This window comes from Antechinus flavipes, chromosome 2, assembly GCF_016432865.1.
Source record: "Antechinus flavipes isolate AdamAnt ecotype Samford, QLD, Australia chromosome 2, AdamAnt_v2, whole genome shotgun sequence".
In the NCBI taxonomy this organism is placed as follows: domain Eukaryota; kingdom Metazoa; phylum Chordata; class Mammalia; order Dasyuromorphia; family Dasyuridae; genus Antechinus; species Antechinus flavipes.
In genome coordinates, this window is record NC_067399.1 from 425,784,372 (window position 1) to 425,809,987 (window position 25,616).

General features: G+C 39.1%; 1 protein-coding gene across 1 annotated transcript in view; it reads left to right on the forward strand.

Annotated features, from left to right (window-relative positions):
• NEURL1B (neuralized E3 ubiquitin protein ligase 1B) overlaps positions 1–25,616 on the forward strand; it is a 74,299-nt gene that overhangs the window by 22,495 nt on the left and 26,188 nt on the right. Inside the window, exon 2 of the mRNA XM_051978908.1 lies at positions 16,795–17,355. Within this exon, the coding sequence (XP_051834868.1) occupies positions 16,795–17,355 (561 nt within the window). The remainder of the gene's footprint in view (positions 1–16,794; positions 17,356–25,616) is intronic.

Sequence of the window (25,616 nt, forward strand, 5' to 3'; positions counted from 1 at the left end):
TTCAGAGCTGTTGATCAGGATTGAGTCCTTTTTTGTACTTCAGAGACGGAGCAATTTAACCAGATAGAAATGGCTTAGCTAGAAATTATCACAGTGGAAGAAACTATCTCCATTTTAAAATTGAAGATTAATATGCATATATTAATATTCTCTATGTAATATAGAATAATTAATATGTATGTAATAATTAATATACTCTATAATTATTACTATATACTAGTAGTTATCTAATCTAGTTCCAAGCTATGTTCCCTGATGCTTCTCATCATGCAATTTACATTTAAAACTAAAGTGACCCTTTTGCTATTGCCCATGCACAACTTTCTATCCCTCATCTGTGTGCCTTTGCAATAGATTTCCCACCATGTCTGGAATATCTCCTCACTTTTGCCTTTAAAAAAATAATATATGGAATAAAACAAGCATTTCTATAAGTAGTATAATAAAAAAGATAATCACACATGGAACTGCAAATCTACTAGGCACAATTTGCTTTTCCTTTCAAATACATAACAAAACTATCTTTTAAAAAATTAAACGTTAAAATTTTTTTTCTTTCCTCCCCTCACTCTAGAGATAGTTACCATGGGACACAAATAGGTTTATATGTATTTTTCTATAAATAAATATATATATTTACATAAAATTATTCTATACATCCCTCTATTTGTTCTTTTTCTAGATGAAGAGAGTATCTTTCTTCAAATTTAATTAATTTGGATATTTATGATAGTCAAAATAACTTACTCAGTCATTATTAAAACAATATTGCTGTTACTATATATATAGTGTTCTCTTGGTTCTGCACATTTCATTTTTCATCATCTTATGCAAGTCTTTCCTCATTTTTGTAATCCTTTGTTCCCTTTAAGACCCAGCTCAAATGCTGTCTTTTCTGAACCACCACCCTCCATAATTCCTCACCTTCAAAGTTAGCACTTTCTCTGAAACTACTTTATCTTTACCTCATATCTATATTGCATTTATTTATAGCATAGATCTAAAACTTCAAGGGACCTCAAAGGCCATTTACTTTAACCTTCTCATTTGAAAAATGAAGGACACTAAAATCTAGGAAAGTTATGCTTTCTCCAGGTAGAATATAAGTTTTTTATCAACAGGAACTATTGGATTTTGGCCTTCATCTCCCAATGCCCAACATGGTCCCTTGCACATAATAGATAGCTGATATGTATCTGTTTGTTGAAGACCCTTACCTGTCTGAGTCATAAACCAGATACACCACTTATGATTATTGTCCATATCCCTATGAATCCTCTATAGAGAATTCACCTGACATGCCCAAGAATTTCCTGTGGTTCTTTTGATATTTCATGGTTATCAAAATAATGCTCAAGATGTCCATCTGTTATCACCTCACCCATGCTACCCATCTAGCCCACTTTTAGCTTGCACTATTATACATTCTTAATGACAATCATTCGGGCATATTTGTCTGTTTCAGTTTTTCTCAATCTTGATTTACTTTCCTTAATCCTTGTCAAAATAGCCTCCATGATCCTTCTGCTGGATTTGGAACCAGAAGGAATCTCAGAAGCCATTTGTTCAAAGTCCTTATTTTAGAGGGGAGGAAAATGAGTTGTAGAGAGAGGTTCAGTATTTTATCTAAGGTCTCATGGCTATTAGGGGTCAGAAGCAGAATTTTCACGTAGCTCCTCTGCAGCCAGCAATCTTTACACTATACAATTCCAGTGGTGAAAGTTTAAATTCTGAGGCAAAGACAGTTTTCTTATTATACTTAACAAAGAATGAAAAGATCTCCAGCAGAGACCTGCCTTTTCTTTAACTGGGGAGTCTTGTCTAGGCAGTATTTACACCTATTTCTCCTGTCCTTATTAATTTAGGCTAAGCTATTCCTCTTGGTTGGTATTTCCCATCCCTTCTGCAGTCTCCACTGAAGATAGAGATGAGCTGAATAATTCTCAAAGGGCACCATCTGCCGAATGCCAACACTTTGGCAGTGCCAGAAAAACTGTGGTTGCTATATCCTCTGCTGTGGATTCTATCAGCCCGAGTTCTAATTAGAAGGAAGGAAGGATAGAATGGGTTTTGCAATGAGGAGGAAGCTTATAAGAGGGTGTAACAACATTAGTCTGCAGCACTGAAGCCCAGAAAATAAGGCTTCTGTTACTGATCAGCGTATGAAAAAATATAGTTCTATTTTTAAACCTTTCTTTCCCATTGTTACGAGGCCATGATAAGGAGACTTGATAAGGATTTTGGAATCTTTCCTTCTCATATCCGTGATATGAACACAGCTGTAATGCAAGAATATTAAGGTGGAGAGAGGGACAGTGATAGGATCTCTCTTACTGAACTCAAGTGTTTGAAGGATTGTCATATGGAAGACACATTAAACTTCTTCTATGTGGCGCTGGGGAACAGAACCAGGGAGCAATGGGTGAAAATCACAAGGAGACAAATTTAGACTTAATATAAGGGATAACTTCCTAACAATTAGAACTATGCAAAAGCAAGATGAACTTCATAGGGAAGTAGAGGGAGCTGCCTCCCTGGAGTGTTTCAAACAAAAGCTGGATGACAACTTGCAAAGTTGTAGAAAGGTGGATTGACTTTGACTCTGAAATTCTGTGTTCTGTAAGTCATAAAATGTCTGATCTTGCAAGGGACCTTGGAGAAGAACAGAGCATTTAGTATGCACTTACTACATACCAGCACTGTGCTAAATCTTAGGAATACATCTACAAGAACCAAAGAAAGTCCCTTTCTTTAAAGAAACTTAAGTTCTTACAGGGGAAGACAAGCCTGAAAGTTGGTGCGGAAAGTGAGGGAAGCACTCACCAGTATGGTGAGGACTCAAACCTAAGCCAGAGTAAGATAAGATAAAGCCTGCATATTAGGAATTAAAGGGAAGAGTCCAGGATTCTGGTGAGAAAATGTGAAGATGATGGCTAAAGAGTAGACTCAAGTATTAAACAATGCAGTTCCTGAACCTAAAGCAATCTACTTGATCTTAGGGGTTCAGCCTACTTGATTTTTTTTTTTTTGCAAAAATGCCTTTTCTAAGTAGGTAGCCCACACAATTTGTTAGGCCCACAGGTTTTTAACTATCTGCCCCCCACTACCACTACTGTTATATAACTGACTACCACTAAGTGTCATGCTAGCAATCTTGGAGGAATTAATCATTGTAATTATTTTTTAATGAAGCCTTCACACATGGATTTCTTAATATGGACTATTTCTGAAAAACTTGAATGTCCAGATCTATTCCAGTCTTTTCACTTTCAGAAATTTGTGACTTGCCCAAGATCACATATCAAGTAAGTGTCAAAGGTAAAGAATAGGATTCAAGAGCTTTGTCTTCCAGTCCAGTCTCCTTTTGACCATCCTAAACTCCCTTCACCAAAAGCCCTCCTTTTTGAAAGGTAAAAGTAACAATTTGAAAATGAGTATTTCCAAAGAATATTAACAGAAGAAGCATTTCTCCTCTTACTTTGAAAAGTAGTGGGTTTCAATTTGAAGAATTTACATTGTGAATATCTTGAATGAGAAAAGTGCTTCATCCATACTTAATGAGGAACTCGGCAAATAAAAGCAAAGGAAAAAGCTCTCTGAGCCTACAAACTGCCTTCCTTATCCCAAATAGAAGACTTAAAAATGTGGGCTGCTGCTCACTGCGGGTGAGAGAGAATAGATGAATCATTGCAGAACCAACTCAAAGCATATGCCCTACTGATGAGTGATGGATGAGCAGCATCCTTTCTGAATAGGCCATAACAGAACCAGAGAAAGCCCAGAGCAGAATAATCGAATTGATCAAGAGAATTTGGATAGATTTTTAAAAAGTAGTTCTCTTCTGCCTGAAAGGATAAAAGCTGGGGAAAGATAGGATCAAATTCTGTAGAATCATGAAGGGTATGACAGGGTCAACCTAAGCTTGTTTGTTCTGTGAGTGTTAACAGATCTCAGGATACTAAAATTAGGAGAAACCCGTTGATGCTGGTAATGAGTATATTTTAAGACAGAAAAAAAATGGAAATCTTAGCATCATAGTTTTAGAATTTTGAAGAGAACTTAGAAGTCAGCTAAGCTGATCTTATTTTGCAGGTGAGGAAACCAAGAACCAACTGATTAAATGACTTGCAGATAGGAGGAAGTAGAAGTTCAAGGATTGAAATTGCAGTCCTAGGACTTTTAATTCTTTTTCATTGCACAATACCTCGTTGTGAGGTAGAGAATAACCCTGGTTTCTAAAAAGCTATGCTAGGAAAACTCAAGATTTGGCAGATCCTACCAGGCTGGAAAGTAATGGCCAGCATGACCAAATGTAGACCTGTCTTTCATAAACTGACCTTGCCTAAGGATAGAGATTATTATCATGAGAAGGTTTGCCCAAGAGTGCAAAAAAAAAAAAAGAGTAAATTCCTACACAGTAACTCATGTAAAAAGTCCACTAGAGGAGCTGCAAATAGGAAGACTTAGGGGAAGGACTGTCTATGCTGAGGAAACTACAGAACCATATTTCATTCCACACTGGGTAAATTTGTGAAATTTGTTAACATAAGAGGTAATACAAGTTGAAACTGTGTACTTCAGGAAGAGATGAGATGAATTCATGGATGTGCAGTTAAGGGAAGCAATGATTATTTTCAGGGACATCTTGAATGACAGCCTTGACCTCCCACAAACTGTTGCCTGCTGTGCCTTTTAAATAGAGAACTTTAGTTTGCAGCAGACTGTGGGGACCATTGATGTGAATCAGGGTGGCAAACATGATGCTTAAGTAAGTGACACTGAAGCACAGTTCAACTCCCTGAGCCTGTGAAATAGGATTTCTTTTTTTTCTGGCTAGAATTCTTTCCCCACTTTTTCTGCCTCTTTCAATGTCTTCTGACTCTCCAGACTTCATCCAAATTGTTCATTGCCACTGACAAGGTTTCTGAAAGAAAAACATGAACATAATGGAAAACCTTTTCTCTCTTGTTCTGACTCCTGTAACCAGCCATATGAGCATTTAGTTAATCTTAGGTTCAAGTCATCATAATTTGTTTTTTTTTCTTTCAAGGCAAAAGGACCATTTTGCACAGGTTTCATTGATGTGGCATAGGCCTTAGCTCCCTGCTGCATTGGAAAAACATGTCTTATTTTTAGAGGAATGGCCACAAATGAAGTCTTGAGATGGCTGGAGGAGGAAGAGGAGGAAGAGGAGGAGTCTGGAAATTGGCAAGCAGTATCAAGGCAAATAACAGCTGGCAGAAATCTGCCTTGTTGCTCTATTTTCACAGAAAGAAAAAGACATAAAGTTTAGTCCCTAGAACAAGTTTATTTCCCTACCTTCATTTAGTAAAGAGTCATTTTTGTACATGAAAGGTACTGCTCTTGAATCTAGTTAGAGAGTCCATGACCCTGACTTGAGCAAATCACACAAGATTGTTCTTTAAAATTAGGCAAGTCTTTTCCCTTTCCTGGACAAATATCATCATCCTCTGTAAACTCAGGGACCTAGTTTTGAAGATCCTTCTAGTTCTAACATTTTGTGTTCAATGGTTCTTCAACCATTGGCCCCCATCTCTTGGGTCAAATGATTCTGAAAGCATCTATCCCTGGATAATAGGCCAATCCCATTTTCTTCTTCTGTTACACCCCCTGTAAGAAGGGTTTGTCTGCCTCAGGGTTGTTCTAAAAGCAGATGTTGGTTTACATTGCAGAATTGACTTGATAGTTCTCTTTTTCTTCTTGTTGTTCTTTTATTTTAAGTATCTTAAATTTGTGTAAATAATATGTCTTCTTAGAGACCCTTTTTCACTCTGGTTTTCTTTATAATTCATGTCAAGGCAGAGTACTCAGAGTAAAAAAAATCTGAGGAGCTACCACAGTGTTTATCCTTCATTCCCTGAAGGAAGTAAGATCATATAATCAAGATTAAACAAATATGTAAACTTAGCCAGTTGCTTGGCTACATTTTATCTTAACATATAGTTGGTTTTGCAGTAAACCTCTTATAGTAACAAAGCAGTATTTCTCACTGTCCTCCCATTAGGAAGTTGCAGTGTTCACTTAAATCACCAAACTTTTCTTTTAAGAAATCTCCTGCTTAGAATTGCAGGTACTTCTCTTTTGTCAGAACACTTTCTGGTGACAATCAAAAGCTAAGGATGGTAAGGTGTTATTTATTTATTTATTTATTTATGGCCTAATTCCTCATTTAATGCTTCTTTTTGAAATTTGAAAGTTAGAAAGGAGCATTACAGGTCAACTAACCCAACCCACTATCTTTTTAAACCAAGACCTGTGTTGTGTTTCAGATTCTGCTTCTGACACTTATTACCTGTGTGATCTTGAACAGGTCACAACTTTTCTGAAAGTTTCCTCATGTATAAAATGAAGACTAGATTGTCTGATCCCTTTCAGCTCCAAATCTGTGATTTGAGATCTTTGATTGAAAGAACTTCTGATGAAAACTGTCATTAGCAATGCAGATCAGCAATTATCTGTAATAAAAAAAAATTACAGGAGAGGCACTGAGAGAGTAGATAACTTAACCAGAGTCACATATTCAATATGTATCCAAGGCAGGCCTGGATCTGAAGTCTTCTGAACTCCAAGGTTCTGAACCCCAAGACTTTACTTTGGCCCACTCACTCTCTGCCTCCCCTCATTTTACAGATTGAAGAATTGAAATCCAAAGAGGGAAAAGAAGGCCACACAGTTTCAGAAGCCAGATTTTCTTGCTCCTGGTCCAGAGTTCTTTCCATTATTAAGCCACTTCTTTTAATAATCAGTGTGTTTCAATAAAGAATTGTCTTGTTTTGGGGTTTGGGATTTTGGGGTTTTTTTATGTTCTTACTTGCTATTATGAGTAACTCTGATTTTCATAGGCCATTCTCCATTCTTGCCACCAGCCAGAGCTGGCCCAAAGGAAGAATTAGACAGGCTTTGTTCTTGATACCCTTCTAACTTCTTCCTCTTGATTCTTTCTTTCCCTTTCTTCTCCTTTCCTCAATCTCCCATCTGTGTCATGCCTAGTTGAAGCAATTAAAAAAAGAAACATCCAAGAAAATTAGTGGGTAAAAGGCCAATGGTACAGAGCACCCAGTGACCAATTTAGAACCAATCCTTGACCCTGAGGTAACCTGGATAGATAAATAAGTGTATTTGAGAAGTATTATAAAGAGTGAAATGCTTGTCAAAAGTGATTCCTAATGTAATGGCATATTGTATTCAGCAGTCCAGCTTACTGGCCTACATCTAGACCATGACACTCTTGCTTTTGTGGTTCCTAGACCATAGCATTTCCTTTCACATCTTTATACCTTTTCCTTTGGCTTTTTTCCTTGGCCTTCTTTTTCTTCTCTGCTTCTTCTTGGTTTCCTTCAAGTTTCCTCTTCTGCTAGACTTCTTTCCTAGTCTCTCTTGCTACCTTCCCTAAGAGATTATCTCCCATTTACTTTTTCTCTCTCTTGCATTTACCTTGATTTTTACATATTGTCTTCCCCATTAGAATGACAGCTCCTTGAGGGAAAGGACAATGCTTTTGCTTTTCTTTGTGCTCCTTTTGCTTGACACAGTGTCTGGGACACATTCAAGTGCTTCATCATTGTTTGTTGACCCACTGACTGGTGTTCCATATAGCATCCAAGTGACAACAAAATTCCCTCTGCATGATTAGGTTCTCCAGATGTTTCTGCTTGCAGATGATATTGTGTTGGAACGCTATAGGCCTGATTCAGTGAGATCTATGATCTCCCAAAATAGGTTGGCTTAGGAAATAACATTTAGTGAAGAATCAGATCATAGCCTTTGAGCTAGAAGAGACCTTAGAAACCATATATTTAGTCCAACTTCATCATGCTGGGGAAGGTAAAATCGACAGAAATTAAGGGGCTTTCCAAGGTCACATAGATAAGTGAAGTGGTCCAAGCATTATTTGAAAGTAGATCTAACTTCAAAGGCTATGTTTTTAACTATTTCCCAGTATTTCTCTATTGACACTGCCCAGATTCTGACATAGATCTGAATGGATAGTTCATTGAGTTAGTCAATAATCAATCAAAATAGAGATATAGATCTCTCTCTCTTTCTTTCTCTCTCTCTCTCTCTCTCTCCACACACACACACACACACACACACACACACACACACACACACACGTTTGTATGTAGTATATATATTTTGGAGAGGCTCTAGAGATGGACAGTTCTGGACCCAGTTTATTGGGATAGTAAGAGAGTCAGTCAACAAATATTTATTAAGCACTTACTATGTGCCAGACACTGTTAAATGCTGAGGATACAAATGGAATTAATAAGGGAAATGATCTTTGTCTTCAAGGAGCTTACATTTTAATGGGAAAGACATATGAAAGGAAAGACATGTTGAAAAGGGATAGGAGAAAGGAGATATTTTAGTGAGGGCATGGTGACTAAATCCAAGGAGTGGGAGTGGTTGGCCTGGACCCCTCCCCCAAAAAGAAGTCTAAGAAGAATTTGCTCATGGGAGAAAAGACCTGTAAGTGTAGAGGGGTCAGTAATGTCATAGTAATGTAGTCCAGAAAGAATAGGAACCTTACCCAAAAATGGATCTTCTGATAAGAATTTATCAAAGGGCAAAAGAGGGCTGAAGGAGTGGGATGAGAAGGCAATTATGGCATAGAGAGCATATTGTACCACATCTAAGGAATTGTACAGTGCTTTCAATGATCCCAAGCTACTCCCTTTTAAGTCTAACTTTGCTAGGGGGCTATGAATCATAAACTACCTGATCTTGAGAGAAAATCTCAGTTGACCCCAAGGGTGGTTGCAGGTAGGTTTACAACAAGTTATAAATGTTGATAACTGCCCATGCAAGAAAAGTGACATCATCAAGGACATGTATTACTGGAAAAACAGATGAAGTCCGCAATGGGCAGAAGGACAGTCTGAGTCATGTATTGGGATGTAGAAGATGTTGACCTCCCCCCAAAAAAAGATCCCCAGCACACTAAGTCAACATTTGTGGAGTTTTTTGGAAGGATTTTAACAAGACTTGCAGAGGATGAAAAAGTATGGATGAGCTATAGAACAGGAGAGTAAAGTACTCTCCAGAATTGATGATATCATGGACCCATGAAAGTATAACAGAAGCTCCAACTTTTAAAACTCAAACATCAGGTTTAGAAAGGCATTTTGGTGTACAGAAAAGTCTTTGAAGTCTAGAAGATCTGTGTTCAAGTCCATCATTTGACACATACTGGTTATGTAACAAATAACCCAATATGTGCACAGCGTTTCCTCAACAAGAGTTTCTATATAAGTAAAATATCACAGATCCAGCCCCACTCTCAAATGATGAATTATTTACATAGGCAAAGAAGGAACCATGTAGGGAACAAAACCAGGAGAACATTGTACACAGTAACAACAATATTGTTCGATGAAAAATTGTGAATGATTTAGCAAAACAATCCCAAAAGACTAATGCTGAAGCATACTATTTGCCTCCAGAGAAAGAACTGATAATATTTGACTTCAGATTGAAGTGAGCTATTTTTCACTTTGATTGTTTTTCTTTTATTCATGTCTTGTAAAAAAAAAAGCCAACTTTTTTAATGTGGCCTTTTCTGGTGGTCTCCAGTATTAATAACACTGTTGAACTAAGATCAAAGTGCATGGTAATACAAAGTACAAAGTAATAAATAATAGATCAGAGTTTGTTTCAAATTACTGACACCCTTATATAGCTCATGCCAGTCGAGAGAGGCTGCCTCCACCATGCTATAATAAGATCTCAGGGGTCCTCTTACCCAGCCATAGGAGCACACCAGTGCAGTCTTTATCCAAAGAGCTCTGAAAATCCTGCAGAAATGCTCCCTAACCCTTAATCAGCTAGCATCCTCATCTGGGTTTCCTCAAGGAACCCACCAAAGGGCTAAATAGTTTTTTTTTTAGTTAACATGTAAAAAAATACTTTTCAGGGCTGCACCTGCAGAAGAAGTACCTGGCTTAAGATACAGTATGTAGTACTTGCCCTACAGCCCTAAAGTAGCACGTTCTCCATCAAGGCGAGAATCAAGCTGATTGTCTCTTAATTTTAGCTCATTCTTTAATTGTCTACTTTCCATGTTCCCTTAAGCTCTCGGTATTAAATTAAGCCCTTGGAGTGTTCCAGGAGCCCAGTGATACATGTTGATTAGTGTGCTGGAGAACCAAGATACAAAGCAGCAGCCTTTCATTACAGAGGAGAATGTCATTCCCTTCTTGGTGATTACTGCCCTATTGTGTTCTTTACTTTCATTTATTATGACTTTTACTTTTAAAATGGAAATCTAAACACCCCAACAGGAGATCTTCAGAGCACCAGAGGGACCTGGGGTAATTACTAGTGCCCCAAGTCAGCCTCCTCCCCTTAAACTTTCCAGGGTCTGGGAGTGTGGTTTGATGTAGAAAATGTCTTAAAGATTAAAGGAGTGGGGATGGGGGTGGGGAGGGAGGGAAACATACTGAGCCTAAAACAATGGTGGAGATTAGGAGACAAATTTATTCTAGTAGGTTGGCAAAACCCTTTGGAAAAAAAAAAAAAAACAACAACTAATATCTATGAGCTTAACAGAAGGAGCTGCTTGTTGCTTGAATATAAAGCCTCTTCAGGCTCATGCTGAGCAGAATTTCATTAAAAATGATTACCGACAGGTGTTCCTTCTAGAAAAGACCTATGTTATAAATAAATAAAGGAACTGTGTTTTTCTCATAGGTGATATGGAGTAACAGTATATTTTTCTGGGTATTGGCGATGTGGGGAGCTGGGCTGAGGTGGGGGAAGAATGGTGAAAGAATCTCAAAGAAACCAGCTAAATGTCTTTCCCACCCACTCCTAAATTCAGTTTATTTATGGTTCTGTTTGATTTGCCAGCCCACAGATCTCAGTCCTTAAGAGGGAAACCCTTGATAGGTGTGATAAAATTGCAGTGAAGTGTCATAGAACGGCAGAGCTGGGATGCAGTGGCCCCGGGATCAGGAGGCTTGGTGATGCTCATTACCTCTATGACCTTAGGCCAGCTAATTTGTCCTTGTGCTTCATTGAGTTTCTCTACTATTGAAAGAGGAGGATGGACTAAATGTTTTCTGCAGTCCTTTCCAGTTCAAGAGCCATCACCTAGTCTTAACACCTTATTTAACAGAGAAGAAAACCGAGGAACAACGAAAGCATATGACTTCTTATAAAGAGCCAAAGTTAGCATCCAAGTCTTGACTCTTAAAGCAGTGTCGTTCCTCTCCCTCTCCTCTGCCCCCTTCTATCAAAATTAAGCACAAAGTAATTGATATAATAATAATAAGTTACATTTTTTATAGAGTCTTGGGGTTTGCAAAGCACTTTACACATACTAGTTGTGTAATCAAATTAGTTAATTTGAACTTCTCCAAGTCATGGTGAGGGTAAGAGCCAGGAGGGTTTCCTTTGGAGGTTTAGATCTGGACAGTTTAGCTCTGAAGGAAGTTAAGGATTCTAAAAGAAGAGAAAAGCAGGGCTTTGGGAGAAGGGCAGACTTAAAGTTTTCATGTTACATAGCTTATATTTTATATTAAGCACTTGAAGGTTTACAAAACATCTTCACAACAGTCTTGTTGAGCTGCCTCTCTGTAGCTGTTTCCTGACCAAACTACCTCTTAAATTCACAAATGGAGGAGTATTCTTAGTACAAAAAGGAGAAAAGCCTTCAGAAAAAGCATTCCTTTTTTTGAGATTCAATTTCTTTTTTATTATTATTATAGCTTTTATTGACAAAACATTATGCATGGGTAATTTTTCAATACTGACCCTTGCAAACACTTCTGTTCCAACTTTTCCTCTCCTCCCTCCCCCTCTCCCCTAGATGGCAGGTAGTCCAATACATGTTAAACATGTTAAAGTATATGTTAAATACAATATATGTACACATATTTGTACAGTTATCTTGTTGCACAAGAAAAATTGGATTTAGCAAGCCATTCTCCAATTGATAAATGGTCAAAGAATATGAATAAACAATTCTCAGATGAAGAAATTGAAACTATTTCTAGCCATATGAAAAGATGTTCCAAGTCATTATTAATCAGAGAAATGCAAATTAAGACAACTCTGAGACATCACTACACACCTCTCAGATTGCCTAAAATGACAGGAAAAGATAGTGCGGAATGTTGGTAGGGATGCGGGAAAACAGGGACACTGATACATTGTTGGTGGAAATATGAACACATCCAGCCATTCTGGGGAGCAATTTGGAACTAGGCTCAAAAAGCTATCAAACTGTGCATACCCTTTGATCCAGCAGTGTTTCTACTGGGCTTATATCCCAAAGCGATTTTAAAGAAGGTAAAGGGACCTGTATGTGCAAGAATGTTTGTGGCAGCCCTGTTTGTAGTGGCCAGAAACTGGAAAATGAATGGATGCCCATCAATTGGTGAATGGTTGGGTAAATTGTGGTATATGAATATTATGGAATATTATTGTTTGGTAAGAAATGACCAGCAGGATGATTTCAGGCCTGGACTTACATGAACTGAAACTAAGTGAAATGAGTAGGACCAGGAGATCATTATATAAACTTCACCAACAATACTATATGTATGATAATCAATTCTCATGGACATGGCCCATGAGATGAACTTCAGCAATGAGATGAACCAAATCAGTTCCAATAGAGCAGTAGTGAACTGAACCAGCTACACCCAGCGAAAGAACTGTGGGAGATGAGTATGAACCATTACATAGAATTCCCAATCCCTCTATCTTTTGTCCATCTGCATTTTTGATTTCCTTCACAGGCTAATTGTACACTATATCAAAGTCCTATTTCTTTTGTACAGCAAAATAACTGTATGGACATGTATACATATATTGTATTTAACATATACTTTAATATATTTAACATGTATTGGTCTACCTGCCATCTGGGGGAAGGCGGGGAAAAATTGGAACAAAAGGTTTTGCAATTGTCAATGATGAAAAATTACCCATGCATAAAACTTGTAAATAAAAAGCCATAATAAAAAAAATTTTTATATTAAAAAAAAAAGAAAAATCGGATTTAGAAATAAGGTTAAAAATAGCCTGAGAAGGAAAACAAAAGTATAAGCAAACAACAGAAAGAGTGCAAATGCTATATTGTGGTCCACACTCATTTCCCAGTGTTCTTAAACTGAGCGTAGCTGGTTCTGTTCATCACTGATCAGTTGGAAGTGATTTGGATCCTCTCATTGCCGAAGATAGCCATTTCTATCAGAATTGATCCTCATAGAGTATTGTTGTTGAAATGTATAACAATCTCCTGGTTCTGCTCATTTCACTCAGCATCAGTTCATAGAAGTCTCTCCAAGCGTCTCTGAAATCATCCTACTGGTTGTTTCTTACAGAACAATAATATTCCTTAACATTCATATACCATAATTTACTGAGCCATTCTCCAATTGATGGGCATCCACTCAGTTTCCAGTAGAAAAGGCATTCTTTTAGGAAAGATCACTGGTTTTGTATTAGTCTTTTTGGTCAAATTTATATACACCATCTTTGCCATTAAAACTGCAATCTTTAAACTCAGTGGATAAATAGCATCAGGAGATTTAGAGATCACCCATTCCAACACCTATACTTTAAAGGTGAAGAAACTAAGGCACAGGGAGGTTAAGAAGTCTGTTAGCCAAATTAGTAAATAGGATAGGACAGTGGTGTCATTCATATAATAATAGCCAACATTTTTATAGTGCTTACTATAGCCAGGCATTGTGTAAATGCTTTACAATTATGATCTCATTTGATCCTCACACCAACCCTGGGAGATAGGTGCTATTATTTTTATCTGCATTTTACAGATGCGCTAACTGAGACAAATAGAAATTAAATGAATTGTCCAGAGTTACACAACTAATGTCTGAGACCAGATTTGACTTCAGGTCTTCGTGAATACAGATCCAGTGCTCTATCTACTGTATCACTTAGCTGCCTCACATAAAATAGGACCACCAAACCATGCATAAGATCCCTGCAGAGTCAATATTGACTTAGAAAACCATACATTAACATTATCTATGTTTTATTGCATTATTATTTATGTGGTAAATATTTCCAATTTACTAAATTGTTTAGAGCAGCATTGGGGAGTGTTTCCAGCTGCTTAACTGCAGGGTGGTGTATTTGATACCTCTGATATGGAATATAGAGCACCAGGTCAAAAAGTCAGAAAAAACTAGATTTAAATTCTGTCTCATGAGAGCATCCTTATTAGTTTGACATGTGCAAGTCATATGGCCTGAGCCTCTATTTTCTCATCTGTAAATTGGGAATGATAATAATAAATAATAATACCTACCTCATGGAACTGTTGTAGGGATGAAATGACCTCTTGTTTATTAAATGTTTTGCATATCTTAAAGTAACATAGAAATGTGAGCTGGTAAAAATGATAGATGGTAGAGCAGAGGATCAAACCTCTTCAGACTGAAGGGATCTTCAGGTTTCAAATCTGGTATTCCCCTTCCACTTCCCTGTTCTGCCAACCAACTTGACAATTCATGTTTTGTCACATTGAATCTGCTGTGGAATTTATATTAAATCATCTGGAACATGTGGAACAGAGGGCAATGAATCCATGGCATTCATGATATTTTTTAAATGTGGGTTTTCTCAGAGCCTTGACATAAAGAACTTATTGGACTTCATTCTATAGTATGGTCCTTTGATTGTGACTCTTTAGACAAAGGAATTATCTAGACACAATTTTTTTTTTATTTTTATTTTTTAATTTTTATTTAATAATTACTTTATATTGACACTCGTTTCTGTTCCGATTTTTTTTTTCCCTCCCTCCCTCCACCCCCTCCCCTAGATGGCAAGCAGTCCTTTATATGGATATGTTGCAGTATATCCTAGATACAATATATGTTTGCAGAACCGAACAGTTCTCTTGTTGCATAGGGAGAATTGGATTCAGAAGGTATAAATAACCCGGGAAGAAAAACAAAAATGCAGATAGTTCACATTCGTTTCCCAGTATTCTTTCTTTGGGTGTAGCTGCTTTTGTCCGTCATTTATCAATTGAAACTCAGGTCTCTTTTAGACACAATTTTTAAATAAATTAGCCAGATTTGTCTATTGGAAATAGCCTTAGTTTTGGGGATTTTTTTTTTGTCTATGTACTCCATGTTTTGTGGTATTTCTCTTTTTTGCCCCAAGGTGTTCAACTTGTACTGTTTACTCATCCATCTAACCACAAATAGTCACTGGGCTGGGACTAGATGTGGATAGTGGATAGAACACTGGGCTTGGTGTCAGGAAAATTTGAGTTCAAATCCAGCCTCAAACCTTTACTAGCTGTGTGTCCCTGGGTAAGTCAGTTAACCCTGTTTGCCTCAGTTTCCCCATCTGTAAAATGAGCTGGAAAAGGAAATGGCAGGCCATTCCAGTGGGGACAGAGTCAGACATGACCAACCAATTACACAACAAAAAAAAGAGCCCCTTTCCAGAATCTTCCAAATCAAGTTTCAGATTCTATTCTGGCAAATACTGGTTAATCAGAAAAATGTCTCTGGCCAACAATATGGAACTCAATTTCCCATCTACATCAAAAGGTACATAAAATGGTACTTATAATCCATCCCTGAAACTGGCTAGCTACAAGATTCGAGGCAAGTCGCTTACTCTCTGAAGCTTGGTTTTTTCATTTGCAAAATGGAGTAATAACAACAATAATAATAATAACAGCTAGAATTTGTATAGCGCTTACTCTGTACCAGGTACCATATTAAATGATCTCATTTGATCCTCACAACAACCTTGGAAGGTAGATGCTACTGTTTCCCCATTTTACACATGAGGGAACTGAGGCAGACTGAAGGTAAGTACTTAGCCAGAGTCACACAGCAAGTATCTGAGGCTGGATTTGAAATCTTCCTGACTTCAGGTCTGGCACTCTGCTGTGCTACAATAGCCCCTGCACAAGACTGGGGAAGAAGTTTAGTAAATCTTCAAGTCCATGTGTGAGTTGTGTATTATTGTTATAACATCATTTCACTTCTCTTATCTACAGCAGCATCATCATTGTACTAAGCAGAAGATTCCCGGGAATAAGGGGGTGTATAACTAGTGGATAAGAGAGAGAGGATGCATACCTCTGGGAATAGCCTCCAAGGAGTGATAACCTACAGATATGTCTAGTCCAGAATTATTTTTTAAATTTCTTTCTTTTTTTTTTTTTTAAGTGACTTGCCCAGGGTCACACAGCCAGGAAGTGTTAAGTGTCTGAGGCTGGATTTGAACTTGGGTCCTCCTGACTTCAGGGCTGGTGCTCTATCCACTGCCCCACCAGCTGCCCTCAGAATAATTTTAGAAGCTAAGGTTTTCCAAGCATCTGGTATATCCCCCCTTCTATATTCTGTCTTCATCCTGTCCATTATGACATTTGCCCCTCTGGATTATTTGATAAGTCTCACAGTCAATTTTACAAGTGCATTTACTTGCAACAACTCTGTAAAGTAGGTAATGAAGGTATTTTTATCCCAGTTTTATGAATAAGGAAGCCAAGGTTCTGAGAGATTGAGTAACTTGTCAAGGACCACAGAGCTACTAAATGTCAGAGCTAGGATTGGGATCCAGCTTCCTCTGGACACTGTGGCAGTGTTCTTTCCAGTGAACCATGATGTAGTAAGAGACAGAAGCTACCCAGTTATCTCTGAGCCTAGGGATAATAATAATAACAATAATAGTAATAACTCCGAGTCCCAGGCGCTCGCTGTTCTGTGACGGTCTGGCTTCATTCATTCATTTTAAGCTAATTGGGTCTTTATCCGTGTTTTGCAGACACGAGTCACCAGGCTCGTTTGTTATCCAACCGGCCTTGCTACACGGTGCCCGCCAGCAGCCATGATCGGCGCTCTATCCTGGCCATCACCGAGCCCCCGCGGTTCCACCCCCAGGCCAAGGGCAAGAACGTGCGGCTGGACTCCCACTCCCGCAAGGCCACCCGGAGGAACAGTTTCTGCAACGGGGTCACGTTCACTAACCGGCCCATCCACCTCTACGAGAAGGTGCGGCTGAAGCTGGTGGCCGTGCACCACGGGTGGAGCGGGGCGCTGCGCTTCGGCTTCACCATCCACGACCCGTCGCAGATGAACTCGGACGACATACCAAAGTACGCCTGCCCGGACCTGGTGACCAGGCCCGGCTACTGGGCCAAAGCTCTGCCCGAGAGGTTCGCCCTGAGGGACAACGTGCTGGCCTACTGGGTCGATCGCCACGGAAGGGTGTTTTACAGCATCAACGATGAGGACCCGATACTGTTTCACTGTGGCATTAAGGTCTCCGGGCCCCTGTGGGCCCTCATCGATGTTTATGGAATTACCCACGAAGTGCAGATCCTAGGTAGGTAGCACTTGCACTCGTGGCTGGCGTATATTTAAGTAACACCATTGATTGTTTTAATTTTGTTTTTGGTCTGGGCTTATTATTTCACTGGCAGGGGGACCTCCCAGTGTAAAAACTCCTCCCACGGATTGAGAGTCTCAGATCATCTGCAGCGGAACAGTTAGGGAATTTCCCGGTGTACTGAAAGTGTATCCACTTGGCCAAGAGACCCACAGCTACTTCTATATCTTCTCTCTCTGATGTTGGCTTTTTGTCCACTATATCGTGTCGTTCACATTATTGTATGTCCTATACAGTAATACATGCTCTTTAGCTTTTTAAGTTCACTCATCTTGCTCTCCCTCCATTCTCTGATGCAGTGGTCCTCAAACTTTTGTTCTCAGTATCTTTATCCTATTAAAAATGATTGAGGATCTGTCCAAAGAGTTTTTGTTTATGTCGGTTATAGTTCTAGATATTGATCACATTAAAAATAAAAACCAATTATGAATTTGCAGACTCTCTGAAAGGATTTCAGAGATTCCCAGGCTGCTCTGGACCAGACTTTGAGAACCACTGCTCTGATGCATAGATGGGATTATGGACTTACTCACCACATTGGGAAGAGCTCCATAGACAGAGTAGAGCAGTCAATGCAATATTTTCCCCATTTTTGTATCTCTTTCAGAAACAGATATCACACTTTTCTTCTGCAAGGTTCTACCTCTGCACTTGGTATGTAGAAAGCAATTTTCTTTTCAAGGAGAATGTCAGAGAGGAGTCTGCTTCCTATATGTCCCCATATAGAGCCAAGGACCAGTTAGAGTGCTTCATGACAGCCTGAAGACATATCTTTGGTCAGATCCTCTCTGTCAATTTGCAAAAGGGCCAGGATTGCTAGTGAGAGGATGTGAGAGAAAATCCCCAAATCTGGCTTAGGCCGGCCAGACTATGGATGGCTGAGACCTACAGTCCAGATCTCAAATGCAGAGCTCTGCAAGTCCAAAATCTGGAGAAACTTCTTTGGCTTCACTCTTCAAACTAAAATTCAATTTCTCATTGCAATATTCAATAAAACGCTTCAGAGGAATAAGTAAGTATATACTCACTATAAGTGGCCCTTCTTTTTCTGAACTTGGGAGTTTGTACCAATGTCACTTGTGGGTTTCTACTATATAATGATAAAAGGCAGCTGGGTAGTGCAGTGGATGGAAAGTCAAGAAGACACAGGTTCAAATCCAATCTGGGACACTTACTAGCTGTGTGAGTCTAGTTAACTCACTGTCCTTCATTTATCTGTTTCCTTCTCAGCAAAGTAGAGGTGATAATAGTACCTATCACTCAGGGTTGGCCAGAATGAGATTATCTATATGTATCTATAATGCTTTGTAAACTTTAAAGTGCTATGTAAATGCTGGCTATTGTTACACTATCTCTAGTAGTTTGCAAAGTACTTTATACATATTGATCCTTGGAGGAAAGCTATACTGGTTGCTACCATTCTCATTTTATCCAGACCCAAAGGTAAAGTGACCTTTTGCACAAGTTCCCTCAGGTAGGAAGTGATAGTTAGGACCATGTCTTCTGACTACAAATCCAGCTATCTTTCCACCATCTTGTCACAGCTTTCTTCCTAGAAAATAACTTAATGTTGCCACCTAATTGTTTTAATCTGTCTAAGAAGGTGTTAAAGCAGATAAAACTTGGAATTATAGAGGGATTGCAGTTGAATTGTGCTAGCATCTATTTTTTTCCAACTCCTTGATGGGAAATGAGACTCCAAGAAAGTTAAAGGTTTCAAGTTCTTTTTTGCCTGATCCCTTTTTTGGATGCCACAGCATTATCTTGTATCTTCTCTGAGGGCCATTTTAGAGCCTCTCACATTACATTCCAGCACTATCAAAGATAATAGCATTGATGGATCCTGTCCTTTTTATCAGTGAGCCCAGAAGTCAACAATGTCAGAATCGTTTGCTTGAAATCAGGAGACATTTTTTTCAATCCTTCATTTTTCCATATTGGAAGAAAATTCTAGTTAGGCAAAAAGAATTAAATCTTTCCGCTTTGGTCTTTTGTTTATCTTCACAGATGTGGAAGTAACCACTCACATTGTTGCCCAGCCTAGATTGCTATGAGACAGTCTGTCAGTATGTGCTTGATTATATATAACAATTGCTTTAAAAACACTTATTGGTCAAATAATTGACTAGTATCCCTGTGTCCCAGGCAAGGCAAAAGGCTTTTGGTTTATTTCAACTACCAGGGAGACTTCAAATGGGATAAAATATGAGTTGTTTTTTTTTTTTTTTTTTTTCATTTGTGGTACGTGCTATTAGATTTTACATTTTACAAGCAGGATCTTTTTTGTCATGGCATTTGGGTATTTTTCTTGTATTGCAACCTGAAGTTTTATTTCTTTTCCATTGTAAGAGACAAAGAAGCACTAGTTTGGAAGTTTGAGAATAGAAGTGCTTAACACAGTACATGGCAATTTGGATCCAAAATTATCCAAATCTAATAAAATTACATTAATAGAAATACATATAAAGTCCTGTTTAAACATCAAACTATCAATTGCAAAAGTATTGGATAATGATAGCATGTATAACTACTGAGGGATTATTGCCAAAAAAAAAAAATGGGGGTCTCGGTGAAGTTGCAATTCCCCACCAAGGCAACATTGGAGCCAACATAGCAGCCAAAATGGTCAATATTATTTTAGGGAGTAATAAAGAAGGATGGTGTCCAAAGCAAATTGGGTAATGGTTACATTTTCCTTAGCTCTGGGTAGTTCAGGGGACAATATCTTCAGTTGGACATCACAAGCAAGAGTATGTTTGAAATCCTCAAAAGGATGTTCTAGCAGCATGCACAGATGAAATATCACCTAGGCAAGAAGACTTGAAGGGAGATAGTCCATGATTCATTGGCTGCCATCTGATATATGAAGGGCTATCATGTGGAAATGTTTTTCTGCTTAGACTAGAGAACAATTCTAGAAATAAAGCCTAAGCAGATTTGACTTGAGATTTGACTTAAGGAAAAATTTCTTAGTGGCTAGAGTAATCCAAAAATGGAATGTGCTGCTTTGGGAAGTTTTAAGTTCTCCATTACTGGAAATCTTTAAGCAGAGCCTGGACAATGTCTTGTCAAGGAATTGTGGGGACAAAAGGTAGCCTCCTGTCCAAGTAAAGGATTTCTAACTCTGAAGTTCTAAGTAAGACTTCTCTGCTTAGGAGATTGACTTTCTGAAAATGTTCATGACATGGTTTACAGAGGTGTTAAAAAGGGACAGCCTTAGAGAAAGCTTAACTTCTAGAGCAGTGGTCTCGGTTATTTTTGATTGTACCCTCTATCAATAAAACACCTGTGAGCATGCACTGCTGATACCGCTATAATTCCTTTTTTATACTATATCTATGTATGTTTATATTATATTACTAACTATGCATGTTGAACAATTTACATTAAAAGTAGATTTTTAAAAGGATGAGATAAAGATGAAATAATATTAGAGGCAATAATTACCAGTTTATTGATTGGGGAGGATATGATGGTCAAACCTGTGCTTCAGGAAATTCACTTTGGCAGATCGGAGAGGGAAGAGATGAGGAGGTCACTGCAGCATTTCAAATGAGAGATGATAATAGTCTTATCTTCAATGCTAGTTATTTGAGCATGGATAATAAGAGATAGTAGAGACAGAAATTTGGCTTTTGATTGCATATGGCTAGAAAGTGAGGGGTGGAAGATGACGCCAACCTGGGTAACTAGAGGGATGGGATGCCCTCAGCCCTGATAGGGAAGGTGGGCAGATTGAGGAGGAATAATAAAGTAGTGAGATCTTCCGTCCAACGCACAAAACATCCATGTCTACTCATTCTTTGTACCCCACTCTCCTGTCCAAAATGAAAAGTGGGGCCTTGCCGGTCATTTCCCAGAAAGAAGAGCTTTCTATGCTACAAGGTCATCTGGGGAGCAGAATGCTGGGGAACAGGAATTTTCCCAGGGATTCCTGTGCAGCTGCAATAATATATGCCGAGATAGGAATTAGGTAACACTCTGAGAGACTGAGAAAAGATGGAGGTTGTATGATGGAGAGAGCTGGCAAAGTGAAAGTGCCTTGGTGGGTAATGGTATACATAGTATTATAGTTATTTATATAGGTATTGTCTCCATTATAGTTTGAATGGAGACGAGCCCTAGGATTGGCGATAATAGTGCAAGTGGAATGTAACCTAACTTCCCACTCTCCAAATGATGAGAGCGTGCCTTCTGTGGGATAGGGCCATATCCCCACCAATGAGTGCCCTTGGACCCCACTCTGGAGACCACATTTCTAGTGGTCCTTCCCATCATATTCACATTTATTCTTTGGTGCTCAGTGTCTGTGTATAGAGTGAGATCTAATTCAAGGATCCCTATTGTTGGCCTGCGGACCAACTAACTTCACTTGGAAAGGTTCAAAAGATCCCTTCTTCTGGTATGGTATCTCCTCCAGAGGTACTTGCACATATATCTTAACCTAGGGGAAGGAATGGACGAAATAAGAGTATACTGTGATATAGTGTAGTTTGGGAGGGAGGAATCAGGGAAGATTTTACTTGGATGTGACTTAAACAGCACCTTAAGATGACTAACGAGTTTCTTTGAGGTAGAGATAGGGAAAAAGTCAATTTCAGGCATGTAGGACAATCACTGTAAAGCTGTGGAAACAGAAGATGGAATGTCCACTGTGAGGAACAGAAAAGGGGCCAATTTAGCTGGATCACAGAATGGAGAAGGAGGAGTAATGTCCAGTGAGGCTGGAAAGTTGGTCAGAATTTTGTGGGGCTTTAAGAGCTGAAGACAGGCATTAATTTTTTTTATCCTAGAGGCATCATGACTAATCCTTTCCATTTTACAGATGAAGAAATCGAAGTTTACAGAAGGAAAATGACTAACCCACTAGTTATTGTCCCATTCCTTCCCTCTCCTTCACATGTAAACTCCTGGAGTAAGCCATCAGTACATGTGTCTTTTACTTCTGTTCCTCTCACTCTCTTCTAAGTCCCTCTGCAATCTGGCTTTCATCCCTATCATTCAAATAAAACTACCCTCTCCAAAGTTACCAATATCTTTATTGCCAAATCTAAGGACCTTTTCTGAATCTTGATCCATCTTGGCCTCTCTATAGCATTTGAAACCACTGACCATCCTCTTTTTCTGAATACTCTTCCTTCTCTAGGTTTTTGTGGCACTACTATATTCTGATTCTGTGTGCTGTCTCACTCATTGATCTTATCAGCTCTTATGAGTTCACTAAATCAACTCTGGGCAGATGATTTTTTTTTAGATCCATATATCCATTCCTTTGCCAAATTGTCCTTCCTAAGCTCCAGCCCCACATCACCAACTGCCCTTTGGATATTTCCCAACGATGTCCCATAAACATCTCACATGTCCAGAACAAAACTCATTTTCCCCCCTTCCTAATAACTTCCCTCCTGTTGTCAAGGACACCACTATCCTCTCAGTTACCCAGGCTCACAATCTCACTATCATTCTTGATTCCTCAGTTTCATGCATTGCACATATCCAGTCTGTTGCCAAATCTTGTCACTTCTGCCATCTTGATAGTTATTATATGTCTCCTCTCCACTCATGGAGCCCTCATTATTTCTTACCTAGACTATTTCAATAGTCTAGTAACTAGTCTCTATGGCTTCAGATCTTTCTCCATTCCAGTTTATCCTGCAGTCAGCTATCAAGATGCTCTTTCCAAGGCATTGGTCATCCCTCCATATACCCCCTGGTCAGTGAGTTCTAATAGCTCCCTTTTAACATTAGAATTGAATATAACTCTTTTGTTTGGCATTTAAAGCTCTTCATAACCTGTTGCCTTTCTACTTTTCAATTTTCTTTCATACCCATCCTCCAGGTACCCTATAATTCAACTACATTTACTTGCTTAGAATTCCTTAAATATGATGCTTTTTCAAAAATCTCCTTTGCTCTAAGTGGCCCCAATATCTGAAATGTTCTTTCCCTTTGCCTCCACCTGTTATCTTCCCTAATTCACTCAAATTTCTTTTCTTACTCAAAGATTGAGCTCAAATACCATCTCCTCCAATAGCTCTTCTCCAGTGCTAATAATGCCTCACCAAGAACACCTTCCATCTATTCTGTGGATCTGCTGTCTACCTACTTGTTTACACATTGTTTCACCCATTCCACCCCTTCACCCCTTTAAGCCAGGCACTGTATTTTTGCCTATTTTTGTATTCCCTTTAGCATAGTATCTGGCATGTAGAAGCATTTAACAAATACTTTCCTGCTTGGTTTGACTACACATGGGGAGTAAATGTCAGGACTGGGATTCAAAACTAAGTCTCCTGAATCCAAGACCGTTGTTCTTTTTTTCTTCACAATGAGACTACCTTGAATTTCCTACATAGTGGAAGGAATGGGGCAAAGAGAAAGTGATACCTCTAGGGTGTAACCTGTCAGTTGAAGTATTCCTAGAAGGCTTAGCATTGCAGATCTCACTTACATCCAAATCCCTCACTGATATCCACCCCAGACAAATTCAGCTCTGTCCAAAATTTTTTTTTCATCTTTTTATACTTTTATGGGACAAAAGTGTTCTTCTGAAGTTTAATTGGCTTAGGTTTAAGATGAGCCCGATGTAGGATGATCTATAAAAGTCTTCCACAAAGGGCCAATGGTGGTTTTTGCTTCTGGACTCTTTTGAAGAACTGAACATGCCAGAGTATAAAGGAAAAGGGCCACGTGTGGTTTCCACAGACTAGACATATCTGCATGACTTGGAATTAAAAGCATACAGGACTTCTGAAAAGAATCTATGGAAACACAGATCTCCATCAGAGATCCCTCTTTGTCTCTGTTTCCCTAGTGCAGGGAACTAAGAAAGAAAAGAGGATAAATTTATAGTCTGTGTGACTGAGGAAATCACTTAATTTTTCTGTTTCTCAGTTTACTCATCTGTAAAATGAAGGTTTAGATCAGAAAGCTTATGAGGTTCCTTCCAACTCCAAGGTATGAACTGTCTCCTTTCTGGCTCTCCCCTTTTCCCCCTTACCCTCTTTCCCTTTCTCATCACCTTATTTTCTCCTCTCCCCTTCCAGTACTACTCTCACATACACACACACACCAAACTGGATCATATGCTCAAAATGAAGGATGTGGGGTCAAGAAGGCTCTGTACACAAAGAGTACGCTAGTCCCATGGGACAAATAATTGTGGGAGGGGCTCCCAGGAGTGTTAGGATAATTGGGAGGCAGTAATGTAAGCTTGGAGCAGAATCAGCATGGGAGTCTGGGGACTGAAGTCTGGCACTTACTATCTGGGGGACTGTGAAGGAGTCACTTAACCTGAATTTCTTCATCTGTTAAATAAGGATGATCATGTTTGTAGTACTGACCTCCTTAGGGCTATTATGAGGCAGTCACCAAACCATAAAGTGCTTTGTAAATATGAATTACTCTGTTTGTTTAAGCATTTTATGGTTTGGTGGAAAGAGTGAAAGCATTTTAAGTGGAGTAAAGGGAATGTGCAAAGTCACCAAGGTGAACAGACAAGCTAGCTATCAGATTTTCCATGAAGCTTGCCTGATCTCTCCCCCTCTTCCACCCCCTCCCCCCCCCGAGACTCCTCTCTTCCCTTCAAAAGAGGAGATCAGACCCAGTTTGGGGAGTGCCCCACCCCCCTGAGAAGCGGAGTATGGGGCATCTCTTTCTCTGTGACTAGCTCCTCCCCAGCTCAGAGCAGTCGATTAATAGTGAAGTTGAATTACATAACAAGAACGGGATTTGGTCAAAGTGGGAAAAGGTAGGATGATTAAAAAAAGAACATTTCTTTGGAAGCCTTGGGTGCCAAGGCCAAGAAGCTGAGATCTCACAGATGGAGTCTGGGAAAGGAAGGAAGGTTGTCATCAAGGTTGCTTGCATAAGCAGTGATTTGTGGGAGGGTGTTCTGGTAGCTGCAGGTAGGGCCAAGTGGAGTCAGAGATGAAGGCACCCAGAGCATCACAGAAAACTAGAAAGGACCCCAGCTATCATCATTTCCATCCCACTCACTCCATAGATGAAACGGAGACCCAAAGCAAGCCTGTCTGAGATGGGATTCTAATTCAGTGTGCATCCAAGGCCAGCCCTCTCTCCAGGGACTACATCAGGCTTGTCTCCATCAAGATAATCAGCCAACAAGCCTGTAGTAAGTGCTTTCTAAGTGCCAGGTGGAGAATACAAAGAAATGGAGCAGCCTACCCTCAGGAAGA